This window comes from Poecilia reticulata, chromosome 3 (assembly GCF_904066995.2).
Source record: "Poecilia reticulata chromosome 3, P_reticulata-male-v2, whole genome shotgun sequence".
Classification (NCBI taxonomy): Eukaryota; Metazoa; Chordata; class Actinopteri; order Cyprinodontiformes; family Poeciliidae; genus Poecilia; species Poecilia reticulata.
In genome coordinates this window covers 16,941,935-16,967,924 of record NC_088832.1, presented here as the reverse complement: position 1 = coordinate 16,967,924, position 25,990 = coordinate 16,941,935, and the positions used below count along the sequence as shown (strand labels likewise).

General features: G+C 37.7%; 2 protein-coding genes across 10 annotated transcripts in view; one reads left to right on the top strand and one right to left on the bottom strand.

Moving 5' to 3' along the window:
- plekha7b (pleckstrin homology domain containing, family A member 7b) overlaps positions 1-16,176 on the bottom strand; it is a 78,762-nt gene extending 62,586 nt beyond the window's left edge. For 6 of the 9 annotated variants that reach the window (XM_017304081.2, XM_017304082.2, XM_017304086.2 and 3 more), the window contains exons 1-4: positions 16,048-16,176; positions 12,500-12,670; positions 12,299-12,375; positions 12,117-12,174 (exon numbers count right to left, since the gene is read on the bottom strand). In XM_017304081.2, coding sequence (XP_017159570.2) covers positions 12,117-12,174; positions 12,299-12,375; positions 12,500-12,582 — 218 coding nt within the window. In that variant the 5' untranslated portion in view covers positions 12,583-12,670; positions 16,048-16,176. Of the gene's footprint in view, positions 1-1,246; positions 1,295-12,116; positions 12,175-12,298; positions 12,376-12,499; positions 12,671-16,047 lie in introns of those variants that run through there. The other 3 variants (XM_017304085.2, XM_081605160.1, XM_081605161.1) reach the window with 2 other exon arrangements.
- Positions 16,177-18,643: 2,467 nt separating this feature from the next.
- On the top strand, positions 18,644-25,880 carry nucb2a (nucleobindin 2a). Its single transcript, XM_008405225.3, has 13 exons — positions 18,644-18,790; positions 19,150-19,290; positions 19,570-19,677; positions 19,855-19,987; positions 20,137-20,240; positions 21,414-21,599; positions 21,774-21,864; positions 22,000-22,058; positions 22,126-22,218; positions 23,090-23,179; positions 23,289-23,459; positions 23,861-23,921; positions 24,012-25,880. The coding sequence occupies exons 1-13, from the start codon at positions 18,767-18,769 to the stop codon at positions 24,233-24,235; spliced, it is 1,485 nt and encodes a 494-aa protein (XP_008403447.1). The 5' UTR covers positions 18,644-18,766; the 3' UTR covers positions 24,236-25,880.
- Positions 25,881-25,990: the final 110 nt, after the last annotated feature.

Sequence of the window (25,990 nt, the reverse complement as noted above, 5' to 3'; positions counted from 1 at the left end):
TATATAGTGACATATTCCAAACCCTTAAATGTCCAGTAATCAAACGTTTCAGAAAATTAGAATGTTGTGAAAAAGGTCATTATTAGAAACTCGTTGTGTCATACTCTAATCAGCTAATTAACTCAAAACACCTGCAAAGATTCAAGCCTTTAAATGTCTCACTCTGTGTTAGTAGTAGGCTGCACCAGTGTTTCAAAAGGCTGGTCCTCAAGACACATTGCCCTACATGATTTAGATGTTTCTCTGTTTTAACATAACTGACTCAGAAGACAGCGGTTCAGTAAAAGCCTGTTAATCAGCCATCAGTTGAAATCTAGTGTGACATGTGAAACAATAAATGTCAATTGTTCTGTAGAAGCACTGAAAGCTGGATAGACTGTGTCCCATTTTCTCTGGGCATCACACCTAAATGAATCAAGTTCAAATAATAATAAAAAAAATTCTTAGCACAGCAACATACTTCTCTTTACTTTTTCTGCAGGAAGATGCCCAGAAATCCTTTAAATTAATACTGTGTGACTAGTTGAAATGAATAAAATCATAAGTGCAAATAAAGAGTTATGCATTGCAGCTGTCTCTGTAAGTGTGGCCTCTATGTTGAGGTCAAATTGAATTTTGAGACTGAGATTGGTGAAAAACATTTTAAGTTGGACTGGGAAAATCACAATTTCTGACCACAAGCTGAGCTCCTCAGTAGTGTAAATATGAAACCAGCTTTTGTCACACCCACAACACACTGACGTTATGAAACAAACTCCATATATACATTTTCCAAACATTACAAGTTAATATGAACTGTCCTAGGCAGTGCTGGATACTGAAAACGTTCTTCATGTTTAACTCCTGTATTTGCACTACATATTGCAATTATACACATTCACTTAAATTTTGATTTCACTTTACGAGTAAAATTCTTATTTTTAAAACTGCCTAAAAGTTAAAGGTGTCGATACTAGCAAAACATAAATGTAAATTCTTAAAGTGACAGTACATAAGAGTCTAACTGCTGTTTCAAAATAATGACAAAACACCAAAGGAATATTACTAACGTGTAAATGAAAAGACATTGAAGGAACTAATATTTCAAGTGCAGAACACAGATACATAGCATACCTTTAGTAAAATGGCTGTGAACTAGCTAGCTTCTATGAGGATAGCATAGCAGCTGTATGAGTCTTCAGCCACCTTCTTTTCATAGCTAATAGTAAAATTATAAAATCTTTTGTCAGTACATGTTAGTACTCACCAGTCAATGAAAAAACTGAGATGACAGGATCCATTTCTAAGTGCCCGTATCTGTTCCCGACAATAAAGAGTGTTTCTTTTAGCTTGCTTTACGCATTGAAAGTGAATCAGCTTGATGAGTGTGCTGGAAAGGCCACAGAGAGGAGTGTCAGAGAGAAGAAGATCTGCTGTTTCAGCCCTATCTCCCTCTTAACTCTTGACAACACAGAGACACTCCCAACACGTACAAAACCCAGCTCTACCTAGCTAGTAGGAAGAGAAAAAACAGAACAACGGACACTGGAAACCGAGAAAACGGGAAGGACCAAACCTCCCCCTGTCTTCGGCTGCCATAGATGTGTAGTAATCACCTCGCTGCGTTGTCCAGAAAAGTGCTGACCTTGGTCTCTGACTGCAACCAGAGCCCTCTGATTCACCCCGAGTCAACTTTATCAGATCCCATCCAGACGGCCAGTGGGAACGAGGGATAAAGAATGGAGAGAAAAACTGAGTGGCGGCTCGAGCTGCTGGAAGGACGGTTCGATAATCCACAGACAGACCTTTAGATAGAAGCAGGGAGATGGATGAAGGTGGTGAAGGTCGGTTCGATAGACAGCCAAGTCACTGCTGCCACCTTTGAACATTACATATCTATATCCATCTTATCTACCATATCTTTCCATCTATTGTTTCTTAAAGGAACTTAATTTCTAAAGGTCACATGCCAGGGATCCTGACTTCAGCCTTAACGCTTATGACATAGCCTATATCTCATACTTCAGGTCAGAGAAATACAGGGGTTAATCACTATATTTACATCTCAAATTATTTTCAGGCAAGAATCCCTGAAAAGATAAGACCATGTAAAAGGATATTAGATATTGCTAAAAAAAATGGCATGTTGAAAATTATGTAGACGATTCTCAATAATCAGTGCAAAAAACTTGTATTCATCAATGTCAACCCATCTTAAGATTGCTGACCATGATCAGTCAGCAATCAGTTTATTTAATGTTTCTACTGGTATTTTGATGACAGTGGCCTTCTTGCCATTACCCTAATGTTTAGCTCTCTTCGCGTGGTCCTCTATCAGATTCAAGTCGGGGCTCTAACTGGGCCATTTCCAACATATTTATATTAGTGAATAATCAATAAATCTGAGCTTAACTGTATAGTAACCCTTAAAAAGGAGAGAGCGCTAAAGCATTTTGATAAAATACTAATAAACATCTTGTAGAAATTAATTATTTGCCATGAAAACATACAGTACACAGCATGCTCTTCTAGTAGCTACAAAAAGAGAAGTGCCTCTCTCATGCACAACTCTGCAAAATTGAACCATGCCCGTAGACAGAGAGTACACTGTCACAAACACCAGGTTTAATTTTACTTTTCAGATTTAAGACCAATGATGGATCGATGAGAGTTACGCAAAATGTGCAAAGTTGACATCTAATCACAGCAACAGAGATGTATATTGGAATGAGACGCAGTTAGCGATGGGCTGTATATTTGCAAAGAAAATTACAATGGATAGATCCGCAAGGAATAACACAGCTGTGTGGTCAGTGTGTTCAATAATGCTGCAGAGAGTGAAATTGCATTTGACCATCACATCTGTGCCGACTTGAGTTGGCCAGAACAATGTATTCATTTATCTTATTCACACTCAATATTCCATTAATGGTGATAGTAAAATGCAATTAAGTGATACTGAGAGAGACATTTTTGGAGCTTATTTATTCTGTTAATTAGCTGCTGAATACAAGTTTGTGAAGGGATGACAGTGTTTTAGCATCCAAGAATGTGCAAAGCCCATGCACTGCAGATTTTAATCTTCAAGAAGATTCATTAGGAGATATACAATCTGTTGTTTTCTTTTATGCTTTAATCAGTTTAGAACTGTGGAGAACCAAATAGTGTTTTTGTTCTGTATGCATTTGAATCAGCAACTATTAGGAGATGATTTTCCCGCCAACTCACTGCTGCATTTTCATTCTAACGCAGGATTGGTAATCTAACACTAATTAGATATGTACTTTGTGAATAAGTGCATAGCTCTCTCACACTTAAATTTGATTGGGCTAAGGAGACCATTTACTTGCTTGCAGTTTGCCATTTGGCAGCTTGATGTCACTACAGTCTACACATATTTTGAAACATACATGGTGAATAGTAAAAGAATAATTACTGATAGAAGAGTTATTACTTCAGGTCAATAACATTAGCATCTACAACAAAACAACATATTCAATGAGGATTAGAGACATAGAAGTTGACTAATTCTTTGTTGATTTAGGAAAGTTCATTATAATAACGATATATATATATATATATATATATATATATATTTTTTTTTTTTTTTTTACAGAGTTAGGTATCTTTCACTCTGTTCACAGAGTTAGGTATTTGTCACTCTGTTACATTGCCAAAAAAAAAAAAAAAAACAGTAAAAAACAGTGACAGTGTTGATGTCACTCTTCGGAAATATGATATCATCATCACTTGCTTTTTCAGATTGGACTTTCACCATAATTTGCACAATGTGCTATGCATGACTTTTTTTCTTCTTTACACCTTCTTGAAGCTGTCACAGCTACTCAACATTAATTCAAAAATGTGTTTCTGTACTAATCACTGTCAACAGACCCTGGGTTCACCTCCACTGATCAAATGGTCTTCCTAATTCTTCACAGACATTCCCACAGTCCAGAAACACCAAAGGAATGTGACTGTGCTACTTTTGATGCATGAAAATGTATTTCTCAGTGACGGATGGCTCTCTATTTAGAGTCTAGCCCAAGGTCGATCTCTGTGACCCTTTAAAAAAAAAAAAAAGAGTGCAGTATAAACATATTTATAGTTATTGAGGTAAATGCAACAACCAGGTTTTTTTCTGGTCCAAATTGAATTCTAGTTTTCTCACCTAACAGATCTGACTTTGATCGATTACAATGCTGCTTTATAAGTACAAAAAATGGCATAAAAGTGGCAAAAAGTGGTGCAGATTCCTTTGTGTGGGTAGTAGTTTTGATACCAACAGAAACATTATCCCAATTTCTCACTATAGTAAATGTTTGTTTTTTAGCTTTATGTGATTTTTAGATTTTTTTTTTTTTTTACTAAACTCAAGAGCTCCAAAAAGGATATTTGTGGAATTAGGTACCACTTTGTGACAGTCATGTGGGAATTTAGGCTGCCCAAATGACTGTCATGGGAGATTCAAGTATTTCTCAAACATGCTTGACATCAAATCGACACTCCAGGTATGTTTTTGACGAGGGAATAACAATATAACATGATATAAAGCTCAACATTGTCAATTTTCCATAATACCCTTCCCTCCTCCATTAATTTGGGGCAAGGAGTCTGATTTCTGAGCCACACATGGACAGTATGCAAATTTCATCCAGAAAGAGAGAGAAAGAGAGGCAGCATATCTTGATTTATTGTTACTGAAAATTTCAGCACTGGTTATACAGGAAAAAGAAAAGGAAGGTGCAGTATTTCACTCCAGATAATGATTTCTATTGCATGTCATTTGTTAATACAACAATGAAACATTTTTAGTCACAATAATAAACACGCCACAAAAGGTAATGATACGTTGCCTATGCCATTTTTTAATGCCATCCATCTAGCACTTTTGTGGGAACAAACTAATTTTATTTCCATCCTTAAGGGCAGATGAGAGAGGAGTAAAACCGGCTTCATTCTGCAGTGGCTCCCGTCCCACTAAGATTCTGACAGAATGCGGCAGAAACAACTTCTGTCAAAAATCTATAAAAGAATGAGTCAACAAACTCTGTCTTTCTGAAAGATAACTGAATCATTTTAAGTACAAAGATTGACTCATAAACAACAAGACTGTGAGAAATGCCAACTAAAGCTAAATAAATAGCTTCCTACAATATATAAGTTGCATATATTTTTTTTATGATTTGTCTACAGATTAATTCAGATTTGTTGTACATTGCTGCATCAAATTATTTCCATGCAAACACTAAGCTTGAACCTAAATATTACTTAGAAAAATGTCTGCAATCCAGTTACCTTTCCTCAGCCTGCCTCTTCTTCTCCTCCAAACTGTGGGGCTGCACCTCTGTCTCGTGATGAACCGACTTGATCCCCAAACCCAGAGGCATGCAACTGAAGCAGCAGGTCCCCATCCTAGCTCGGGCATCTCCCCTGCTCTGTCTCCACTCTGACTCCTGCAGCTCCAGCTCTGACTTTCTTAACCTGCCTGGGCCATACAGACAGCGACTGACTCATCACAAAGAACGCATGTCATCACACAGAGCGCACATCAGGCCCACAGCTCTTAATGTAAACACTAAGTCATTCATTGCCATTTCCTGGACTAAATACTGCAAGTCATGACAAGGCCTGATGGAAAGCTTCCCGCCTATCCTGCAGAACAAACGTGTGCTGTACCAGACACTAAATTTGCTCTTTGTTTTCTCTCTTTGAAGGCCTGAACAGGACAGTGCATTATTTAAGCTTCATAATAACTCACTCTGGACATGACAGTGACAACACAGCGCTGCTTATTAACATCGTGACACCAAGGGAGGGTTCATATTGCCTCAGAAAACAAAAGGAATACAGAGAGAGATCTTCAAATGTGAAACATTATTGGGATTTGATGTATGATATAAAAAGATAATGATCATTTTCTTTATTTTATTTTATTTTTTAACAGCCAGACAGGCTGTCACTCTTTTTTCACAATACACAATATTATAACAGACTACACTACATGCGATGAGAAAGTAAAGACTGGGGGATTTTGAAGAGTTCAAAATGTGAAAGCAAACTTATCTGTTGGAACTATTCAGAAGTTTCACATTGCATAAACTCAGGATGATATCTAGCCTCACGAGGTCTGCTACTTGCTATCACCAAACATGTCAAATGTACAAAAAAAGCCTTGCAGCTCTTCTGTGCTTACTGAAATGAAATGCACCTTTACTTTTGCAGACAAGGCAAGGATATTCTGACTGAACCATCAATATCTTGAATGTTTTGCTGATAGTCAGCATCAGCAAAAAAAAAAAAGGAAGAAGATGAAGAAGAAAAATGCTCGAAAAGCAGCGAGATCAAACTATCAACATACAAAACTGCACTTGTGGAAAAAAGGTTGAGCTACATAAAGTATACCTGAAGGAGACCGTATCGGAATTGCAGAAACAATAATAATAATGAATAAAATTAAATAAATTATATGTTCAATTTATTAAACACATAATTTATGTTTAGGCTGTTCGTGGTTTGTAAACCAAACCACAAACAGCCTGTGAACACTTTGCAGATTGCAGCTGTACAGAATGGATGTCCTGATTTTAGCACATTGACTACAAACTACATAATGTATATATTCATCTAGGAGTATACATTATTACTGTTTGCAAAGGTAAAAAAGGAAATAATGTAAAAAAAAAAAAGCCCTAAACCGTTTTTGAAAACTTGGAAGTGCAAGTGTTAGCATTTCAAGCTGATAATCTCCTACTACCATACTGGATATTAACTTGATGTTTGTTCATATGACAAAGATACTCAACATGTTGTTGAAGATGTTTTAGGTTATGATAGTACTGTCTGCTAATCACAGGATAAATCACTATCCTCATAACAGATGGTTCAAATGGAAATTTAAGTAGAAAGTTGATGTGTAGCTCACATGCTATTTTTTTCTTTTGGTGCCATGCAGTACACATCAAGTGACAGGCACCATCAATACTACGAGAAGCAATTATTTTGTGTCCAAGATAAATATTTGGACCTGAAAATCTAAAAAAAATAAAAATAAAAAATACTATACAAGAGGAGTCCCCTTTTTTCTTCTTCAATCAATAGTTCTTTTGACTGGAATGCCCTAGATAGAAACGCTGTTGTGTTACAGAGCCTTATTAGGTGAAACATCTGTTACAAGGAACACCATAAACAAGGAGGCATAACTACTACCAGCATAGTAGGTAACAAGTGAGTGGGTCTCAGAGCACAATGACCTTATAATTATCAGCTTTCACCTAATACTCTGTTTGCCCTGATCCTTTGTTTGTCTGCTTTTGGCAAGTTTGCTTTCCATCATTGGTATTCAATGATTTGTCTTCCATCATGCTTCATTACTGCCCATATTGCAGTTCGCAAATATTTCCAAACCATTTCCCTAAACCAAAGACCTTCACACAAACATGATGTCACATGTTTCATTATCCAAATGTGTTCATTATCCACATTTGATACACTTTTGCTACTTTTAACTTATCAGTTTCCAGTAAAGCACATTGCTGTGGTTTGTAGATTAAGTTCAAAGTCAAATCCTGACATTTTAAATGACTACTACTTATGTGACCTCCAGAAGATTTCTCCTGCATCTTGTTCTATATAAAAAAAAGCCAAGTATGCTCGTATTGCCTTTTTTTTTTTTTTTTTTACAAAGAACAGAAGGATATTTGGCATATTAAGCAATGCCTGTAAATCTTGCATCTATGGTACAAGTGCCTTCTCTAGAATGACACAGCATAAATACAACAGATGTTTTTGCTCATTATGAAAGTATACACTTTAAACCAACTGTTAAAGATACAATTTGAACAACATAAAGCAGCAGACACAGTAGAAAACACATTTTTCTTGACTGAGCAGTTCACCCCATAGTTGAATGCATCTCTCCAAATAATACAACAAAAACGTATACTCCAACATTTAATGCAGAAAACTTTTAATTCTAAACTGCATAAGACAATGTTCGGGCTGTAGTTTCCCACGTCAGGTTTTCCAGGGTTGTTTTGACCATAGCAATGAGGCATAAATTTGATGTGTTTGCAGAAAAAGAAAGCTTCATTAAGGCAGTTTGGGGATAACTGGCCTGTAGGGATACTTGGCTTTATTTTCACTGGATTTAAAAAGCTCTGCTTCAAAAGTCCCAAAACATCTGATGGCTAATTAACTCCTGCTGTCCTGGTCAAAACAGTCAGCTATTTCAAAAACGCAAGCGCAACCTGAATACATAATAAGCTGTGGGACAACAGGAAGATAAATAGTCATTAAAAATCTTGGGCAACAATGAAATATTGACTGAGGTTTATATCTGTGATGAGTAAACAAAGTTAAAAAAGAGAGGATTACTTAGTTCTTCTTTTTTGAAGTTTGGAAACAGTAAAATTTGATGTGGATATCAAACACTTTGCTGGATTGTCCAACATCATTGTGAGCTCGTTCAACAATGTGAACCGAGTCCTCAACAGGACATCGTTGTACCTCAGCGGGGTCATTTTCCTCCCCCCCTCAGGGAGATATAGAATTGCACATTTCCTATTCTTGGTGAGTGTGGGTGATGTGAAACCCCACCTTCCCCAGCTTTCACCTGGAAATTATCTTAAGACAGTGATTTATTCCTTTTCATAAGTTAATTAAAAGGCTTTCCCTCTGTGGTCCAAACATTGCTCCTGACAGCTATTCTCCTATATAAGATTTTAAGTATTATGACTCTTTAGCCCCCTATATAGTAAATTAAATGCATCCATTGTATCTTTTAAATAGTCAGCCTTTTTTAATTCCTCCCTCCCATTTCTGTTGATCTGTGCTAGTCAGGCTAAAAGATCTCCATGGACAGACCTGCACCGAAAGCCTCTTTCCTCTCTGATTTTTGGAAGATGAATTTCAAAATGGGTCAGTTCCTCTGAGGTTCTCCCAAAGGAAGACAGCAACACACAGACTATTTCAATCTACTGCCACACATGTAATGCTTCTTTTCTTTTCCTTTATCATTTTTAAGTGCATAGGTTCTCCAATATCACTGGATCAAAAGCACCTCAAGCTAAACACCGGTGGAATATTTCTGGGATGACCTAAGCCCACAATTCACCACCACACCGTTAAGCATTAATCAAGCAGCGATGGCCTGCAGGCAGCGAGCTGACCCGCAGCCTGCTGAGTAAACGTGAGTCCTGCCACCGTCAAGCTGCACGAACAATGCTTCCTTTGTGCCTCCGCTCAACTAAACTCCACCATCAACACACCAGACTGTTGTCACGGCAGCAGCATGTGGACTTGAGCTCTTGAGTTTGTTGTTGTGTACCCCCTGGACCGTTCAAGTAGTAGAAAGAAAATTAGGATGGGCATCCTGCTAATATTGTGCAGTTTACTTGTTTTGAGCAATTTATTACAAAAATAACTTCCAAATAAGAACAATTTGTCAGTGGGATAAAATTACGAGACAAAACAAAGCATCATAGTCACAAATAGAAATGTAAGTATATTAACAACAGATGCTTATCCTCATAGACTGAGTAAAAAAAAAAAACATTTCAAAAAGCTGAATTTCTACTGGCAAATGAAACTTGAAATCATTGTAAGTGCCTAAACGGGACCAAAATTTAAGTTGTCCCTATCCTTTCCAAGTCTTAATAATACAAATCTGGGTTTGAAAAGCTGTTCAGCTCAAACCATCTTCACTGTACTCTATCCGTTTTGCCAAGTATCTTGACCTGACAGCACAACCCAAAGCTTCCCTTGCTCCAAAGCAGTTAAGATGTTCCTGCTTTGTTGACTGTTTTTAATCTATTCTGTCAACCTAAGTCATGTTTTCAGCAAGGGGCAGTAATAAATTAACTAGGAATATGTGGTCAGCAAACTGCTGAAATAACAAACTAGGAGAGAGGTGTGCAAAAAAAGGCAAAGTCTGCAACCATTTTTTTATTTATCATTCTAAAAAAAAATTTAAAATAAGTTATTTATTCCTACATAAAATTCTCCAAAATCATAGCTCGGTTTTCTCAATTGACTGGTTAAGTGGCTAATGCTTAAGGGAAGGAATGTATAATACATTTGATTAGAAATTAGAAAAACAGAGAAAAATTCACAAGAAAGAAAGACATATTTGCAGAAGAATTGCTCCTTTACACTCAAAAAGCAGACATGGAAATAATAATTTGACTGTGATCCAAACACTGTCACAAAAGAGCAGTCCATAAGTTTTCAAACTATGATGTTTCTCAAAAGCTAAATGGGCAACACAAGGCTGCGTTCAAAGCCGTGAGTGTTGCGATGGCATATATCCCACAACTTCACAAGCATATCGTTTGTGAAAAAGTAGGCAAATAAAGAAGTACAAAGAGCTTATTCTTCCCACAATGCGGGGTAGGAGCAACAAATTTATTGTCCTACACTATTTTATGTGGTTTTTTAGTGTAGGGATTAGAAACATCTTTAGCCGTCTTAGATTACTACAGATTGTTCCTCATTATTCTCTCAAATTTACAAACTGGTGCATGCTGTGTCACAAAACCAGTCCTTAGATATTATCCACTCTATTGATGTAAAGCCACAAATACAGGTTCTCTGTCTAGAACAACTGGGAAAAACTAAGAGGATAGTAAAATTAAATAAGCTATGGTGCTATGGTGATGAATCATTGTGATGGATAATCATACGGGTTGCAATGCTGACAACAGTAACACATGATGGTGGCAGCAATACGCCAAGATGATTCTTTTCCTCTAAAAGAGTTGCAGGAAAGACGTAAGAAATTATGGCAATATTAACTGAGTTAAAGACAGGCAATCCCAAATAAAAGGACTACTAGAAATTCCAAAACAAAGTTTTGAAAATAGTCTTTTTTCCAACATGACAACAAGCCAAAACAATCATCCAGGGCTACAATGAAATAGTTTTGGTCAAAGCACAGTCAGTGTTTTCGAATGGCCTATTCAAATTCCAGGTGAATATGTGGCAAGTCTTGAAAATTGATGTGCAAACCTGGACGAGACATACAATAAAACACAAAAGCTAGAAAGTATTGGCTGAAAACACCTGTGTCCTCCAGTGCAGACAGAGATAATTGGGAAAAGCTTAATTTTACCAGTAAGTTTTTATTGATAAAACAAAACAACAACAAAAAAAGATTTATGATTTCTCAGAGCTTCAAAATGAAGTGCTATTTTATATTTTGCCATCATTTAAAATCAAATAAAACATATTAACATTTGTGGTTGTAATGTGAAAAGAATTGGTGAAAAGGGTCTAAATAGTTTAAAATTATTCTGTATTTGCTCCTTTTTCTAATATTGGAACCAGAATCCAGCATTCTAGAGAAAACATTTGCCAATACTTATTTAGTCTTCATTAAAACAAACTGTCCTCTTCAGAGTCAGTCAATTACAGAGACGCACGTGACTTAAAACCATATTTACATTTACACCTACAAAACAGGCAAACTTCATACACAAAGGCTGCTTTCTAATCAAGATTTGAACCTATGACCTTTCTGCTCCAGGAAAACACTAGCCAGCAATTCAAAGTGCAGATTGAACATGAATAATGAAGTTAAAGTGAGAAGTGTGTGAACATCTGACAAAAAGGAAACTCCATCGTTCTGCGTGTGTGTGACTTTGAAAATTCAGTCCTCCCTCCCTTCAGCAATGCAATCATGCCATACATCTCTGTCACCACATGGTCACACCCCTCTCCTGCAACCTTTACAGTCTCTCACTCACTGCCACATACACACACATAGATTGCCCACCTATCTAATGGAGAGAGAGAGAGAGAAAGAGAGGGAGAGTAGAGGTCCTGCATGGAGGATGTGAGGAGAATTTTAATAGCTTTCAGTCTGTCCTGCAAAGGCTTTGCTACTTCCCTCTCCCAGTGCAGACCGAGATAATTGGCTTCACCTATCAAATGAGATCCCTGTGTTAATCCATGTGTCTTTGTGTTTTTTTTGTGTGTCATATGCCCTGTAGGTTACATGCAGCTCCTTAGATAAATTAGTGTTCACAAACCTGCAACAGACCAAGCGTGTTGCATAGCAGCAGAAGCCCTCAGTCCACGTGAAACAAGCGATTTAGAGGAAAATGCACGGCAGAAATAAAATAACAATACACACTCACTTGATGAAGTAACTGGCTCCTTCTTCCGTGAAGCCCTCTTCCCATCCTCTCGGCAAATCTGCAAGACGAAAAAACACACAAAAAAGAGCATACTGAGCGGACCCACCACAGAAGGAAAGCACGCTGCAGCAACAGTGTCCCGCCGGGGATCCCGCAATTCAGATCATTTATCTGCAGCCTACCTGATCGTATCATGTGTCCAGAGTTAACAGGCTCGCCGGTGCGTGGATGTAGCCAAGTAGTGCTACGAGTTTTATCGCTGCAAGAAAGACACCTGTTACTGAAGGGTAATAAAAAATAAAAAAAAAAGAGCCAAAACAGACTTCCACAGGGAGGGTTAAAAATGCCCCGCAAAGTAGGCTTAAAGACCCAGAGCCGCTCACTTAATAAAGAAGACCCGTCCATCTCTGCAAACTCCGTACGACCAGTGGTCAGGTAGAGTGTCCCGTCCGAGAGGTGCCGCCATGATCCCTCTTCTCCGGCTCGGCTAGTGCCCCCCTCCCCGTTTCTCCCCACTCCGAAGACTTTTTTCCATGGAGTCCAGATAATACCACCTCCAGGGCAGCGGGGTTTTTTAAAGGGGAAGAATACCAAAAAAAAAAAAAAAAGAAGAAGTGAGCAACACAAACACCACCAAAATCCTCCCAGCTGTTCGTTCACAAAGCAGAGGTCTAGAAGAAGATTAAGTTCATCCAGAAAAAAAAAATATTTAAAAAGTCCAACCGGAGAACGATTGTTCCATATTGCTAAAGTAGTGAAACTCTTTGTGCTGCTGTTGGATTTTGTTACATTACAACCACGAACAGCGGTGTATTTTATTTGTGATGTGACAAACCCAACACACAGAGTAGTTGGGAAGTGGGAGGAAAAGGAAACATTTTTTTTTTTGCAAACAAAAATCTGAAAGGCGTATCAACCAAATATATTCATGCCCCCCGAATCAAACTTGATTCAACCACTGTTAACTGCAATTACAGATGTGTTTTTGTGTCTCTACCATTGCACATCTATACAACAATTACTTTTTTTTAATCAGTTCTTCTTTGCAAAATTGATCAGTCACATTGGATGGAAAGAATATGTATTTTAAAGTTTTTCCAAAGATTCTCAGTTGGATTTACTGTATGGCTGTACTTTTAACACATTGCATTCAACTCAACTCTCCATCTTCTCTGTATTTGCTTAATAAAATCATTTCCACATTATGGTGGTACCACTGCCATGTTTCATCGCATGCATGCTGCATTAAAGGTTGTTCATTTTCCAGCACACATTGCATCTAAGCCAAAAGTGAGTTTGGCGTGTCCCCTCATGGTATGTAGAACACAGCAAAACGGGCTTTTTATGACTTTCAACAATCTTGGCACTTTTATATCAAGACCAAATTTATACGCACAACTAATAGTTGTCTTGCCAATGACAAATGCTTCCCCTTCTCCTGCTTCTCTGATTAATGCTTTATTTATCTTTAGAAGAAACATTAGCACTCTGAAAAATTCTGTTTCTTTGGTAATGGCCTTTTGTGGCTTCCCCTCCAATAATGACTGTCATTGACTTGTTCTAAACATCTGTCAAGTCAGCTGTCTTCCCTGACTGTGCAGGCTGCTAACCCAGACCAAGAGACCATTTACAGGTTCAGAAAATCAGGCGAGTTAAGTGGTTGATAAGGACTCATACATTTCCAGTATTTAACTTTTTCCCAATATTATTGTTTTCTGAGATACTTTACTTTTAGGCTTTTGCTACCTGTAAGCCATAATCATCAAAATGAAACTATGGACCCAGTGTAACATACCACCTAAATATTTTATGTGCACGTTCAGAATACCCTAGTAAGAAAGCCAACAAGTCCAGATGTAGCATATGGCCTTGATGTCTACCAAAGTTGTGTGGAGTCTGAAGCATATCTATGTTCGGTGAAACTACTTTCTCAAGTGTGTGTTCTTGCAGCAGTTGTATGGAGGACTTATAGTTTGCCTGCTTCAAACTGCCTTTGCTGCAGTCATGCCGTAAGGACAGCGGACTTGTCTGACCATGACACATTAAAAAACTGCTTACACTGCATCAAACAGGCCTGCTCAATTTAGCGCTTCTGTCAATAAATTGCACTTCAGGACTGGGAAGGCAGTGTTCAATGTCAGGGTATAGTGTTGTCACAAGAGTTATTTTACTGAGCTTCGAGAGACAGGTGGCAAAGTGTTACATCATCATAAAAAAGCTCTTTTACTGGGAATAAATCATGTATTTGAAATTAATAAATAATAGTTCCCTCTGGGTAATATCTTTTCATTGCATCCCATTGATTTGTCAGTCATAGAAAGAGTTGAAACAATGCCTCATCTCTGGGTGTCATGAGTTTTCTGTAGAATGTTGATTCCATTCAACTTTGAGCATCTTTTGATGGGAAAATGGGGTCAGAAAAGAGAACAACAACACAATAAATATTTGATTTATGATTCACTTCTACGTTGGCTTTGCTGAAATGCTACAGACTGGTTTATGGCTCTGTTCCTCAAAGATAACGGGAGATTAAACATTTCTTTGTGTGCATGAGAAACCAACTCACTAGAGAGGTTGGGAGGCGTTATGTATTTTCCAGGCACATAGTGCTATTTTATAGCAAATCCTAGTAACTGTTACTGCCATTTGCTTTGAAAATACCATGTAAAAAAATAATAAAAAAATGTACAAAAATTGGCTTTGTATCATAGCTGTATCTGATGACTTGAAATTGGCTTCTGTCACTTTAAGAAGCTGCTACCCTTTTCAACAATCCTATTTCAGCATGTCATCACAACTATACTTCTCTATTATGCCATTTACAATCGTACTTTTAGTAACGCTAGACTGAGAAGTAGTCTGTATGGTAAGTTCAGCAGACATGCAGTTCCACCAGGTGTTTGCTAATTAATGGCTGCCGCCACTAGTCTGGAGGAGCCGAGTGGGGGGACAGGGGAAGCTTTACTGATGCAATCAATACTTGGTCTGTGCTCCTTTTACATGCAATAATGCAGCGTGGCATGGAGGTGATCAGTTTGTGGCTCTGACATTTTTTTTAACCTTACCCCCCCAACTTTTCATTAAATTGAATAGCCAGCTTCTTTAGCAAATATATTTTGTGGCTGAAAAGTCAGAGTCCTCCCTATAATTGGGTCATAACACAAGATTTCTGTTTAATCATGAAATATACTTTTTTGCATTGGTCTATTATAATATTCTAGGTTTTTAGATTAATTGAATTTGGACTTACCATTAGCTGAAAACTATAATCAAATGAACCTGAAACTCCCCTCCGCCCCCCACAAAATATCACATTATGCTGTTAACCTACAGAATACGTATATCATTTTTTTATGATATTGTAATTCTGATATATTCTTCATTTCAATTTATTTACCAGCTATAATCCCAGATCATGCCATAGATGACAGGATACACATGTATTTGCAATATAATTGTATAATCTACTTCTCAATCATATCTTATAAGAAAGCGGGTAAATTATACATTGTGTTTCTAATATGACACATCAAAGCAGCACCGCATAAGTGCAGCAGATTGGATGAGAACATTTACTGCATCTTAGTGCTCTGCATGCAGTGCTCTGCATTGTTACAGTGGGTCAACTTAAGAACAGAAAAGATCTGCATAAACTAAAAACTTTTTTAAATAGTCTGAAGCTGAACCAATCAGCATTACATTTTTGCATTTGCAAAAATAGATGCCCATCCCTCAAGTTGTTTGCGACATGAAGGGTAGCAGCAGGACTGTTGCACTGTATACTGCAGCGTAATCATGTCGTTGCTGTACTCAGTTGCTGTCATTTGACCTTGTTATGATTTATCATTGTTTCACCATACAGACCTTCATTTGTACATACTAATCTACTCACAGAAAAGAAATACACACACACGCACACACACATACACACATGCAGTTGCTGCGCAGTCCAGCGCAGATCTGCAGTGGATTCTCTGCTGCTGAATCCTGCCTCTGGGCTGCCAGAGGTTCACAATGCAGCAAGGTGACTCAATGTTATCGTCTTCTCCTCAGAGAGTCTCTTCCCGCTGAATCACGGTTTGTGGAGGTGCTGAGCAGAAAACGAAACAAAGATTTCTTTAATCTCACTTTGTAATGATCTGCAGCTTGTTTGGTCTCTAATTTATCTGGCACAACCTCTTATCGAAAATCATTACCGTCTTCTCTGAGATGCTCACGTTTAAAGTGTCCCTCAATGCCAACAGTGTAAGAAATGCTCTCCAAATGAGAGTTTTAAAGAGCATGTAAATTACCAACACAAGTGTAATATTTTAACAGTAATCTTCCTTTTTTTTGATCTGCAGCACATTTAATCAACATATAGCTGTTGATGAAAAAAAGAAGTGCTGATCAGCGTCATACTCTATAGAGCTTTCTCTCATTTCCAATTTCGTTATGATCTTAAGACATTGATTAATTATCTCCCAGCTCACTGAACTATTACACTGACATCTACAGGGCAGGAATGTTACATTTAGTCATAAGCTCACTCATCCAGAGAGAAACTAGATTTATTACCTTGCTGTGCCCGCCAAGGCTCATAAATAGTAAATTTGGATTTTATTCTTTTTTACGTCAGCAGTCACAATTTTAGTAGAAAGATAGTATCTATAAAACTAAGTGCAAAGCTTTATCTGAGCTGTGCCAGTCACATGCTGCTAGAAACTGTAGGGGAAGAGGAAACCGTATTTTTTATTTGCCACAAAATCAACAAAACATGGCTTTAAATAGTTGTAGTAAGACTCTCAATTAAACAAAGTATCAGAAAAATTAACAAATTTTGTTTTGAAGAAAAAGTTATTCCTATTTCTAGCATAGCAGAGATTAGATATCACTTTTATGCTATATCTTCAGAACAGTTTGAAGCATTAGAATTATAGCGTAGGATAAATTAAGCACAATTCCGCCCTCTTCTGGAGATACAGCGTACTTACATGCAAAGCCTTGCTTAATTCTTAGATATTAACTTGGGATGTGATCAACTGTAGGAAAATCTTTTACAGACAATTAAAGACAGGGTTTCTTAAAATAAAACATGATTACAAACTTTACCCAATTGATTGCCAAGTTAAAAGTATACAAATTCAAGTCAGTGTAAAAAAAACAATCAATGTATAACTTCAGATCTTTACTTTCATTGGTCAGAGGATGATAATTCAGCTGTGAGAAGTCTGCTCATCTGTAAGCAGAGCCACAAGGTCTCATGTCAGGTTTCCCCAAGAGGCCACTGAGCAGAACTACAGAGGTGGACTTGGACCCATTAATCACAGAGAGCTGATTCTTCAGCTGAGTGAACGCTTGGACCGCAATGCAGTTTGTGGGATTCTGCACACAGAAGTTATTTTTGGAATAAGCAAAGCAAATAATGCCGTTTTCAACACTCACACCTTGTGAATGTCCTGGTGACACTAAAACCTGATTAGAAAACAACAACAAAAATAATGATAATAATAATTTAAAGCCACCTGCACTGTTATTATGTTCTATACAAATCCTGTCAGTTAAAACGCTACTATCAAAGATTTTACTAAAATAATTTAATCAGGATGATAGTGTGAAATTTGAAAATTGTGCTGATCATTTAAAAAAAAAACATATGCATCATAATTTATAGATCTTATGTTTTTTTTCTCACTGTCAGAAAAACAAATACCTCCTGTTTTAAGACGGTTAAAATTAGCAAAATTATTTCTAATTGCTAAGTGCCACAATAATGAAAGAGAGAACCTGTCAGAGATTTGTGTACCTTCTGATTACCTTCGAAATCAGAAGGTACGAAAACATACCTTTCCTCCGGATTTGGCAGCACTGCCTTTGAACTATCTGACTTGGGGCAAACATTTTAGGTTTCCTTCTATAAGATTCACAGTAATTTGCTGGAATTCTGGCCCATTCCTTCTGACAGAACTGGTGAAACTGGGTCAAGTTTGTAGGCCGCCTCTCTTGCACGCGCCTTTTCAGAGCTATTAAAAAAAATCCCAAGAGGACTGGGATCAAGACTTTGAGGTGACCACTCCAAAATATTAAGCTTGTTGTCCTTGAGCCGCTAGAACTATTTTGGCTGTATGGAGGTAGTTGTTCATTTGACCACAAGCTTTAACTTCCTGGCTGATATCTATGTTGCTTCAATATTTCTACATAATGTTCTTTCCTCATGACGCAATCTATTTTATGAAGTGCACCAGTTCAGTGACTCAACCATAAGGACTTGCAATCAAACCAGCAAAAACAATTTGCCAGTCATCTTGGAAATGGAAAAACTATGAATGACTGACGTGGAAAAATACGTGTTTAAACTAAGTATAAAACGTTACTGTACATAATTATTGGAATTAGAAGCACCATCATTTTGTCAAACCATAGTAACACATAAAAAGTTAATTTTGCTTCCTGAATTTTTTCCCCCCCACTTGATAAAGAAGCCGGAACGCCCACCTGTTCTGCCGTCATGTCGCCACGTACTATTCCATGCAACGCAACCTGCTGTTCATTTTCACAAAAGTAGCCAATCAGGGTAACGCTAACTCCCGCACAACCTACCATGCTGACTAGCCAGTTAGCTGCGGACGAAGGTCCAGCTGAGAGGGAGTAACGACAGGGCAGCAGAGCAGATGGGGGACAGGGTTCACATTAAAGTGAGTATTTAATGACATGACGGTGGTTCTTGTTAGTTAATCCGATAGCATTACTCTGAAACCTCTTTGACACGTTTGTTATTGTAAACTGTGAGGCTCGGACCATCAAGGCAACGTTAAACTAGTTCCTGATTTGGGTTTTTTTTATGCCAAATTTGACAGGGGTAGCTAAAGCTACCACCAACAGCTTCCTTTAGTTTATAATTAGCTACCAATGTAAAGGCAAGCTTCGAAACATATTTACTAAAATGTATGCACAGGGACAGGCGGACTTTAATTTGAATTATCTAGTGCAAAGATTAAATCTGTGAATTAATTCAGGCTAGTATTTTAATGTGTGTGTTTATGTTTATGCCCAGATGTGCTGGAGCCGGGCTCTTCTCACCGGCTGGGTTCTGCTGCTGGTGCAGCTTCAGTACCTACAGGCTGTTCCCATCGGCATCGACAAGACAAAAGTAACAGAGACAGAGAAGAAACCTGATGAGCCACCAGCCAGTGTGGTAAAAAATGCACATGACTCATACACAACCAGCACCACCATGAAAACATAGACGTTAATTACTGTGTAATTATGTTGAAGCCATGCCAGAGCCCTCTTTTCTTGTAAATGTAAGCAAAACACAGTTAACAGTAGTTAGTTCACCCAGTTTTTTTTTTTAATAATCTGTTATTTTATAATCTGTCATATTACATATTAAAAGTAATGGCTCCTATGAAGTGTAAATAATCGGTATTGGCTTGGTTAGAGGTTTAACGGACAACTTTGTTACATTTTACAGGACACTGGACTTCACTATGACCGCTATCTCAGGGAAGTCATTGATTTTCTTGAGAAAGATCAGCATTTCAGAGAAAAGCTGCACAATACGGACATGGAAGACATTAAGGTAGGCTGTGTATCTCTTGCTTGGTTGTAACACTGTTATAATGCTTTGAAAATGCTATGTAACACCACCCAACCACTTTGTTAATCTCATGTTTAGAAGCAAAATTATGCATAATGTGTTAAGACATGCTTCCTCAGAGAAACATCTGCCCCTCCTTGTTTTCCTTGTTTTGTTTAGCAAGGCAAGCTGGCTCAAGAACTGGACTTTGTCAGCCATCATGTCAGAACAAAACTAGACGAATTGAAAAGGCAGGAAGTAAACCGACTGCGGACTCTGATTAAAGCCAAGCATGATCTGGAAGGAGGAAATGGTAGGAGGTTCAGCAAAACTGTATATCACTTCTATGCTTTTACTTTTTAAATTGAATGCTACATCCTTAAAATATTTATTCCTATTGTTGGGAAATGTGTTTATATTTTGTGTCAATTTTAAATATTAAGACATTTACTTTTTGAACAGATATAGCTGTGGACCACCAGGCTCTCCTAAAGCAGTTTGAGCACCTGAACCACATGAACCCACACACCTTTGAAGTTGAGGATCTAGATCGGCTCATTAAATCGGTAATATCTGCTTCTATAATATTTTGTCACGTATATAGAACATAAACAGAACATAAATCATACAGTACCATAATATTTGAATTATAGAGTTGACCTGGAAAACAAAATAAAATGACTAAATACATCCACTAACATTATGAACTTCCAGCGTTTCGAAAAAAATAAAAAAGTACATATGTGGCCTGCACTAGTCTGTCCGCTGCAGCAGGTGTCTAGTTGGTAACATGAGATATTTACATGGAAATTATTTTTTTTACCTTTTAATGAAATGCGTAAATTTACATACACAAATACATAAAGTAAATTATTTTTCCAAACAGTACCTGTAACACGGCTTCTTTTTTTTTTTTTTTTTTTTTCAAGGTTTTATTGGCTCTAGTGGCCTTTATTTCATAGTTAATTAACAGAAAAGTTGGTAATGAGAGATGGGGAAAGACATGCGGCAAAGGTCACCAGGCCAGGAATAGAACCTGCGACGGCCACGTCGAGGACTAAGGCCTCCATACATGGGTTGTGCTTAACCCCTGCACCACCACAGCACACCCTTGTAATACGGCTTCTTAAAAACATTGAAAAAATACAGTAGCCTACCAGTCATAGATTGCTAGTAGTCATAGCAATCTATGACTACCAGGAAAAGTCATAAATTGCTATCTTCATCTTCCTTTTGTGCACTAAAACCACTAAAATCTTCATCTTCCGAGTCAGAATTGAATAGCCTCACACACACTTTCGTTGTCACTCTTGAGTCAAATTACTGAAATTGTGAAAAACAACTCGCTTATCTGTGCATACCTACTGCTTGTTACAATTTGCCCTACTGCCTGTGTCACATAACTCACCTTTACCTTATTTACCTTATCTAAAGCTCCGCTTTAGAGTAGATATCTTCAGAGTAAGTTGTTGCACAAAAGCATTCTGCTTTTAATAATATCTTTTGTTTTGCAATCAGATACATCTCATTTTCAAGGTTTATTTTCAGAAGTCAACATGCATACAAAGAAATATAATAAATTGTTCAGGAAATCTCAACAAGAAATGCAAAATAGGAATACAAGTAATCTTTGTAGACTAGACGGCTAAACCACACATTATACATCACTGTCTTTAACTGCTAAAGGAGCCTATGCTGAATTTTAAAAGTTGCCTCTAAATGTTTTCACCTGCTTACAGGCAACGAATGATCTGGAAAACTTCGACAAAGAGAGGCACGAGGAGTTCAAGAGGTATGAGATGATGAAGGAGCACGACAGGCAGGAGCACCTGAAAACTCTGGATGAGGAGCAGAGAAAGAAAGAGGAGGAGCACTACGAGGAGATGAAGAAGAAGCATGCGGATCACCCTAAAGTCAACCACCCAGTGAGTGGCATTGACCGGAGAAGCATAAAACAAACTGATAGCACGTTGCAATATTCTACTTTTAAGATTTATGGTTTACAATTAAAATGTGATGTTCACACAGTCGATTAATTATTTCTCTGTCTCCAGCATGGTTATAAATAAACTGAGTTATGTTTTAATGTCATGACGTAGGGCAGCCAAAATCAACTAAAAGAGGTTTGGGAGGAAGGTGATGGATTAGACCCAGAGGACTTTGATCCAAAGACCTTTTTCAACCTGCATGGTAACCTTTCACCAGGAATCGCTTCGTAAAATAGGATTATCAGCCTTTCATTTAATGCCATTTCTTTTTTTGTTTTAATCAAATATAAGAATTTGCATACATTTCTTCCATTCATTTTATTCCCTTTCAATGCAGATACTAATGGAGATGGTTTCTTCGATGAACAAGAGCTTGAAGCATTGTTCACCAAGGAGGTAAAGCCACAGCATCTAAAAATTCAGCGACTGATTTAATACAATCTGTCTCGCTGTATCATTTCAGCTGGAAAAAATCTATGACCCCACCAATGAAGAGGATGATATGGTGGAGATGGAAGAGGAGAGGCTGCGGATGAGAGAGCATGTTATGAACGAGGTAAACTGAGGGTTACAACCTTCATCATTATCATTCAGAATTTATTTTAAAAGTTTTTGTTTTTTCTACGCTCATACTGGGTTGGACCCTCTTTCTTTCCAAACGGCTTTAATTCTTTGTGGCACAGATTCTGCAAGCTATTAAAAAAAAAATTTGTCATTTAAAATTAAAAAGTATGACATGATGCATCATCCTGCTGAGAAAAACCATCAGCACATGAGTACACGGAGGTCACAAAGGGATGTGGTGAGCTTTCATGTTTCATGATATGCGGTTGGTACAAATCGCATATCATTTCTTACTTGAGTACCAAAGTTTGCCAAGTAACAATGCCCTATGTCCATTAGACAGGGCTAGGACAGAAACCCGTCTACTATATAAAAGTTAGGCTGAAACTGACTCACCAGACTCGACATTTCTTTAAGCTATTTCTTTAAGCCAAACAATGCCTGTAACACGGCTTCTTTTTTTTTCTTTTTTCTTTTTTTTAGCAAGTCTTGCTAAAACATTAGCAAGTCTTTGTTAGGTATAGTGTCGTTTCTGGTGGAGATGAATGACACTACGTGATCCTCTGCTGTTGTATCCCATCTGCTTTAAGACCAAACATGTCTTTTTTCATCGAGTTGCTGCCCTGTGCATTGGCTGATTCACCGTTTGTGGCAACAATCAATTGAATGTCTGTACCTAATAAAGTGGCAGCATAACATTATGGAACCCTGTGATAAAGTTTGGGCTGCTTATGTTAAAGGGGAAAGTTGATTATGTCTACCTCTTGTTTGATGTCTGCGTGTCGACGTTCAGCTCAATGCCATGAGCTTGTCGTTTGAGACGAGTCTGATCTGAAATGCTCACTCTAAACTTTCTGGTCTAGGTGGATTCCAACAAAGACAGGTTGGTGTCTTTAGATGAGTTTCTGGTTGCTACAAAGAAAAAGGAATTCCTGGAGCCAGATAGCTGGGAGGTAAGAAACGGCACGAGGCTGTCGCAATATTAAGCGTTTATGCTAAAACGAGTAGCATAAACATACATGCATACATGTTGAAATGATTTCCTACTGTATTTTTGGTCAGACTCTGGAGCAGAATCAGGCCTATACAGATGAGGAGATGAGAGAGTTCGAGGAGCATCTGACTCAGCAAGAACAGGACCTCAGTCAGAGGACCGTTGATCTTCAAAAGCAGAGAGAGGAGCTGGAGCGACAGCAGGAGCAGCTGAATGCACAGAAAGTTGAACTCCAGCAGGTAAGGAGTCTGAAAGAATCACCTACACCTGGGTTCCATGTTTCATTTTGTTGAAAAAAATTAGTTGCAAGGAGGATGGTGGGATTTGTCATAGTTGGCAATTGCTACCAGTTTTAGCCTTTTACTTGCTTGCTAACATACTCCAACGTTGCTATCAAAATCATTTTTGAATCTAAATAATAAAAAAGTAAAAACCTCCATCAAGTTATGTTAAAGATATGATTAGCTATGTTTTGTTCAGAAGAGCATTCCAAATTGGACATTTCTGGAGTACAATCATTACGGGAAAAGTTTGTACAATGTAAATAATCTTCCCTATGCCAATTTTTATCATCATATCTTCATCTATTTTTAACATTATTGTTACTAATATTAGAGAGTCTAATCAGAACTCTTTCCAGGCTGTTGAACATATGGAACGACTGAAGTCAGATAAAGTAGAGCCTCCTCCAGAGGTTCACGGTAAGTGTTGATTGCACATTTTTGTTGTTGTTGTTGAAATATCCTGCCGTGGCAGCGAATATAAAACTGTTTTTCACGTCGCAATCGAAGGAAACGCCGTCCCTGAGGTCCACGCAGCTGACAACCAGCTGCATCCTGATCAAGAAGCCCACCCGCCAGGACATCAGGAGATACCCCAACACCATCAGGATACGCCACAAGAGCATCACGAGCAACACAATCCAGACTTACCTCAGCAAGGACAACCCCAGGCTCATCATGACGAACTGTCAAACCAGCAAGATGTTGCACAAGGCCAGCATAACCTGGCATAACGACGTCAAAACAAAACAAAAAAAAAATCAACACCGGACTTTCGCTGTACTTAAACTTGTACTTAGAGAGGGGCGATGTCCCTCGATCCTAAGACCACTTGTAACAGGTACAACCAGCATTTAAGGTTTTTAAATACAAATCAAGATTGGCACATATCAGATCTGTTATCCCCGATACAACTTTTATAGCGGTAATCTTCAGATTATATGAACAGAACTGAAAATGACCCACCACTGACCTGTATTGATAATTATTTTAGAGAAGTGCAAAGAAATGAGAAGAATATTTACCATCCATATAGAGCAGTGTTAAGTCTCTTCTGTGGCTTTGGCATGCAGAGTTTCTTGGATTTGTGCAGTACGGTTTTAAAGAGCTTTAAGATGTAAAAATTCTTAGCTTCTCTCTGTTCTTGCATTACCTTTTAAGCTACCCTCCCAACTTCTTTAGATAAAGGAAACTTTTTAAAGATTTTCTACAGGTAAGTGGGACCAGGAAAATTCAAGAAAAACAAGAGAAAGTGCTGGAATCTGAATATACTCGTTTCAAAAGTAAGTACGGTTTGATGCATCGATTTGATTTGTGACAGATCCATCTAAAAAATATATATTGCTGTGATGGGAAGGTTGTCGTTAAAAGTTTACCTAAAATCTACTGCCCTAAGCAATGTCACATAGTGCTGGTCATCTTTCAAGTCACCCTGCAGCTGCTGCCTGATTTTTTTTTTTTTGTAATTTTTTTGTTCAGTGCTAGAAATACATTTAAGAGTGAGAGAAATTTTTAAAAAGGGGGGAGATTTCATTACAACTTTAAAATCTCACAAAATCTCAATTTGATTTATTGCCAAGTTATGTTTTTGTTACTTGATCTGGTGCACTACCTGCGTCGCTGCTTCGATCAGTCCACCTCATTCGATGATCTAGAGGAGCTCTCACCAGGTTCTGCAGAGGCCTTTCAATTATCCACTAACTCAGTTCAGGTGTGTTGAAAGCATGGAAGACTTTCCAGGCAAAGTGCCCTTGAGCATCATGGAGGGAAACAGTTACTGCATGCTCCTGGAAGGATTTTGTATTAGAAATTTATTAGTCGCGTAGAATAAGAATAGTGACTATTTTGAATACAGCTGGTTATACTTACAGTACATGTGTATGTACCATGTTTGTAAAATTGAACAATTGTTAATTTAAGAAAGATTTTAAGAAGTTTAGGTGTACAGGTTGTTTACCATTTTTATGTGTTAATTTTAATGACATTACAAACAGAAGGAATTAGTTTTGTCTGGAAGTGGAATTTTATTTGGTTTAAAACTACATATATAAACAATTTTTTTTTAAATTAAAGGCTGCTTGTTTGGTTAAGTTGGTGCGATACCCAGTCTGCTGTTTTCCCTTGATTTTTCCCATTTGCTTTTTTTTTTTTTTTTTTTTTGGAGAATGTTCAATTTAGCAATGAGACATCTTATTGAGATAAAGACATTTGTTACTTCATACTCCATCCTTGCTCACGATTTTTTTTTTTTGTCATGTTCTTTCGAATACTGCACAGAATATACAGGTCGGGTTTCAGAATGCCTGTTGCTCCATACAAGTCATTTGGCAATACTACAGATTCAGCTCAAGATAATAAAACTGTTTACCTTTTATCATACTTGCTTGATAGTGACTCTTATTGTAAAATATGGGACTTATTGCTGTGGAAAGGAAGAGAACGCAAGTATTCTCAAGGTCTAAACAAAGTATGATAAGGAAAAACTAAAA

Coding starts and splice junctions, on each gene's coding strand:
- nucb2a (XM_008405225.3), top strand. CDS start 18,767: ATGGGGGACAGGGTTCACATTAAA. Junction 19,678..19,854: donor CGGACATGGAAGACATTAAG/GTAGGCTGTGTA, acceptor TGTTTTGTTTAG/CAAGGCAAGCTGGCTCAAGA. Junction 20,241..21,413: donor TAGATCGGCTCATTAAATCG/GTAATATCTGCT, acceptor ACCTGCTTACAG/GCAACGAATGATCTGGAAAA.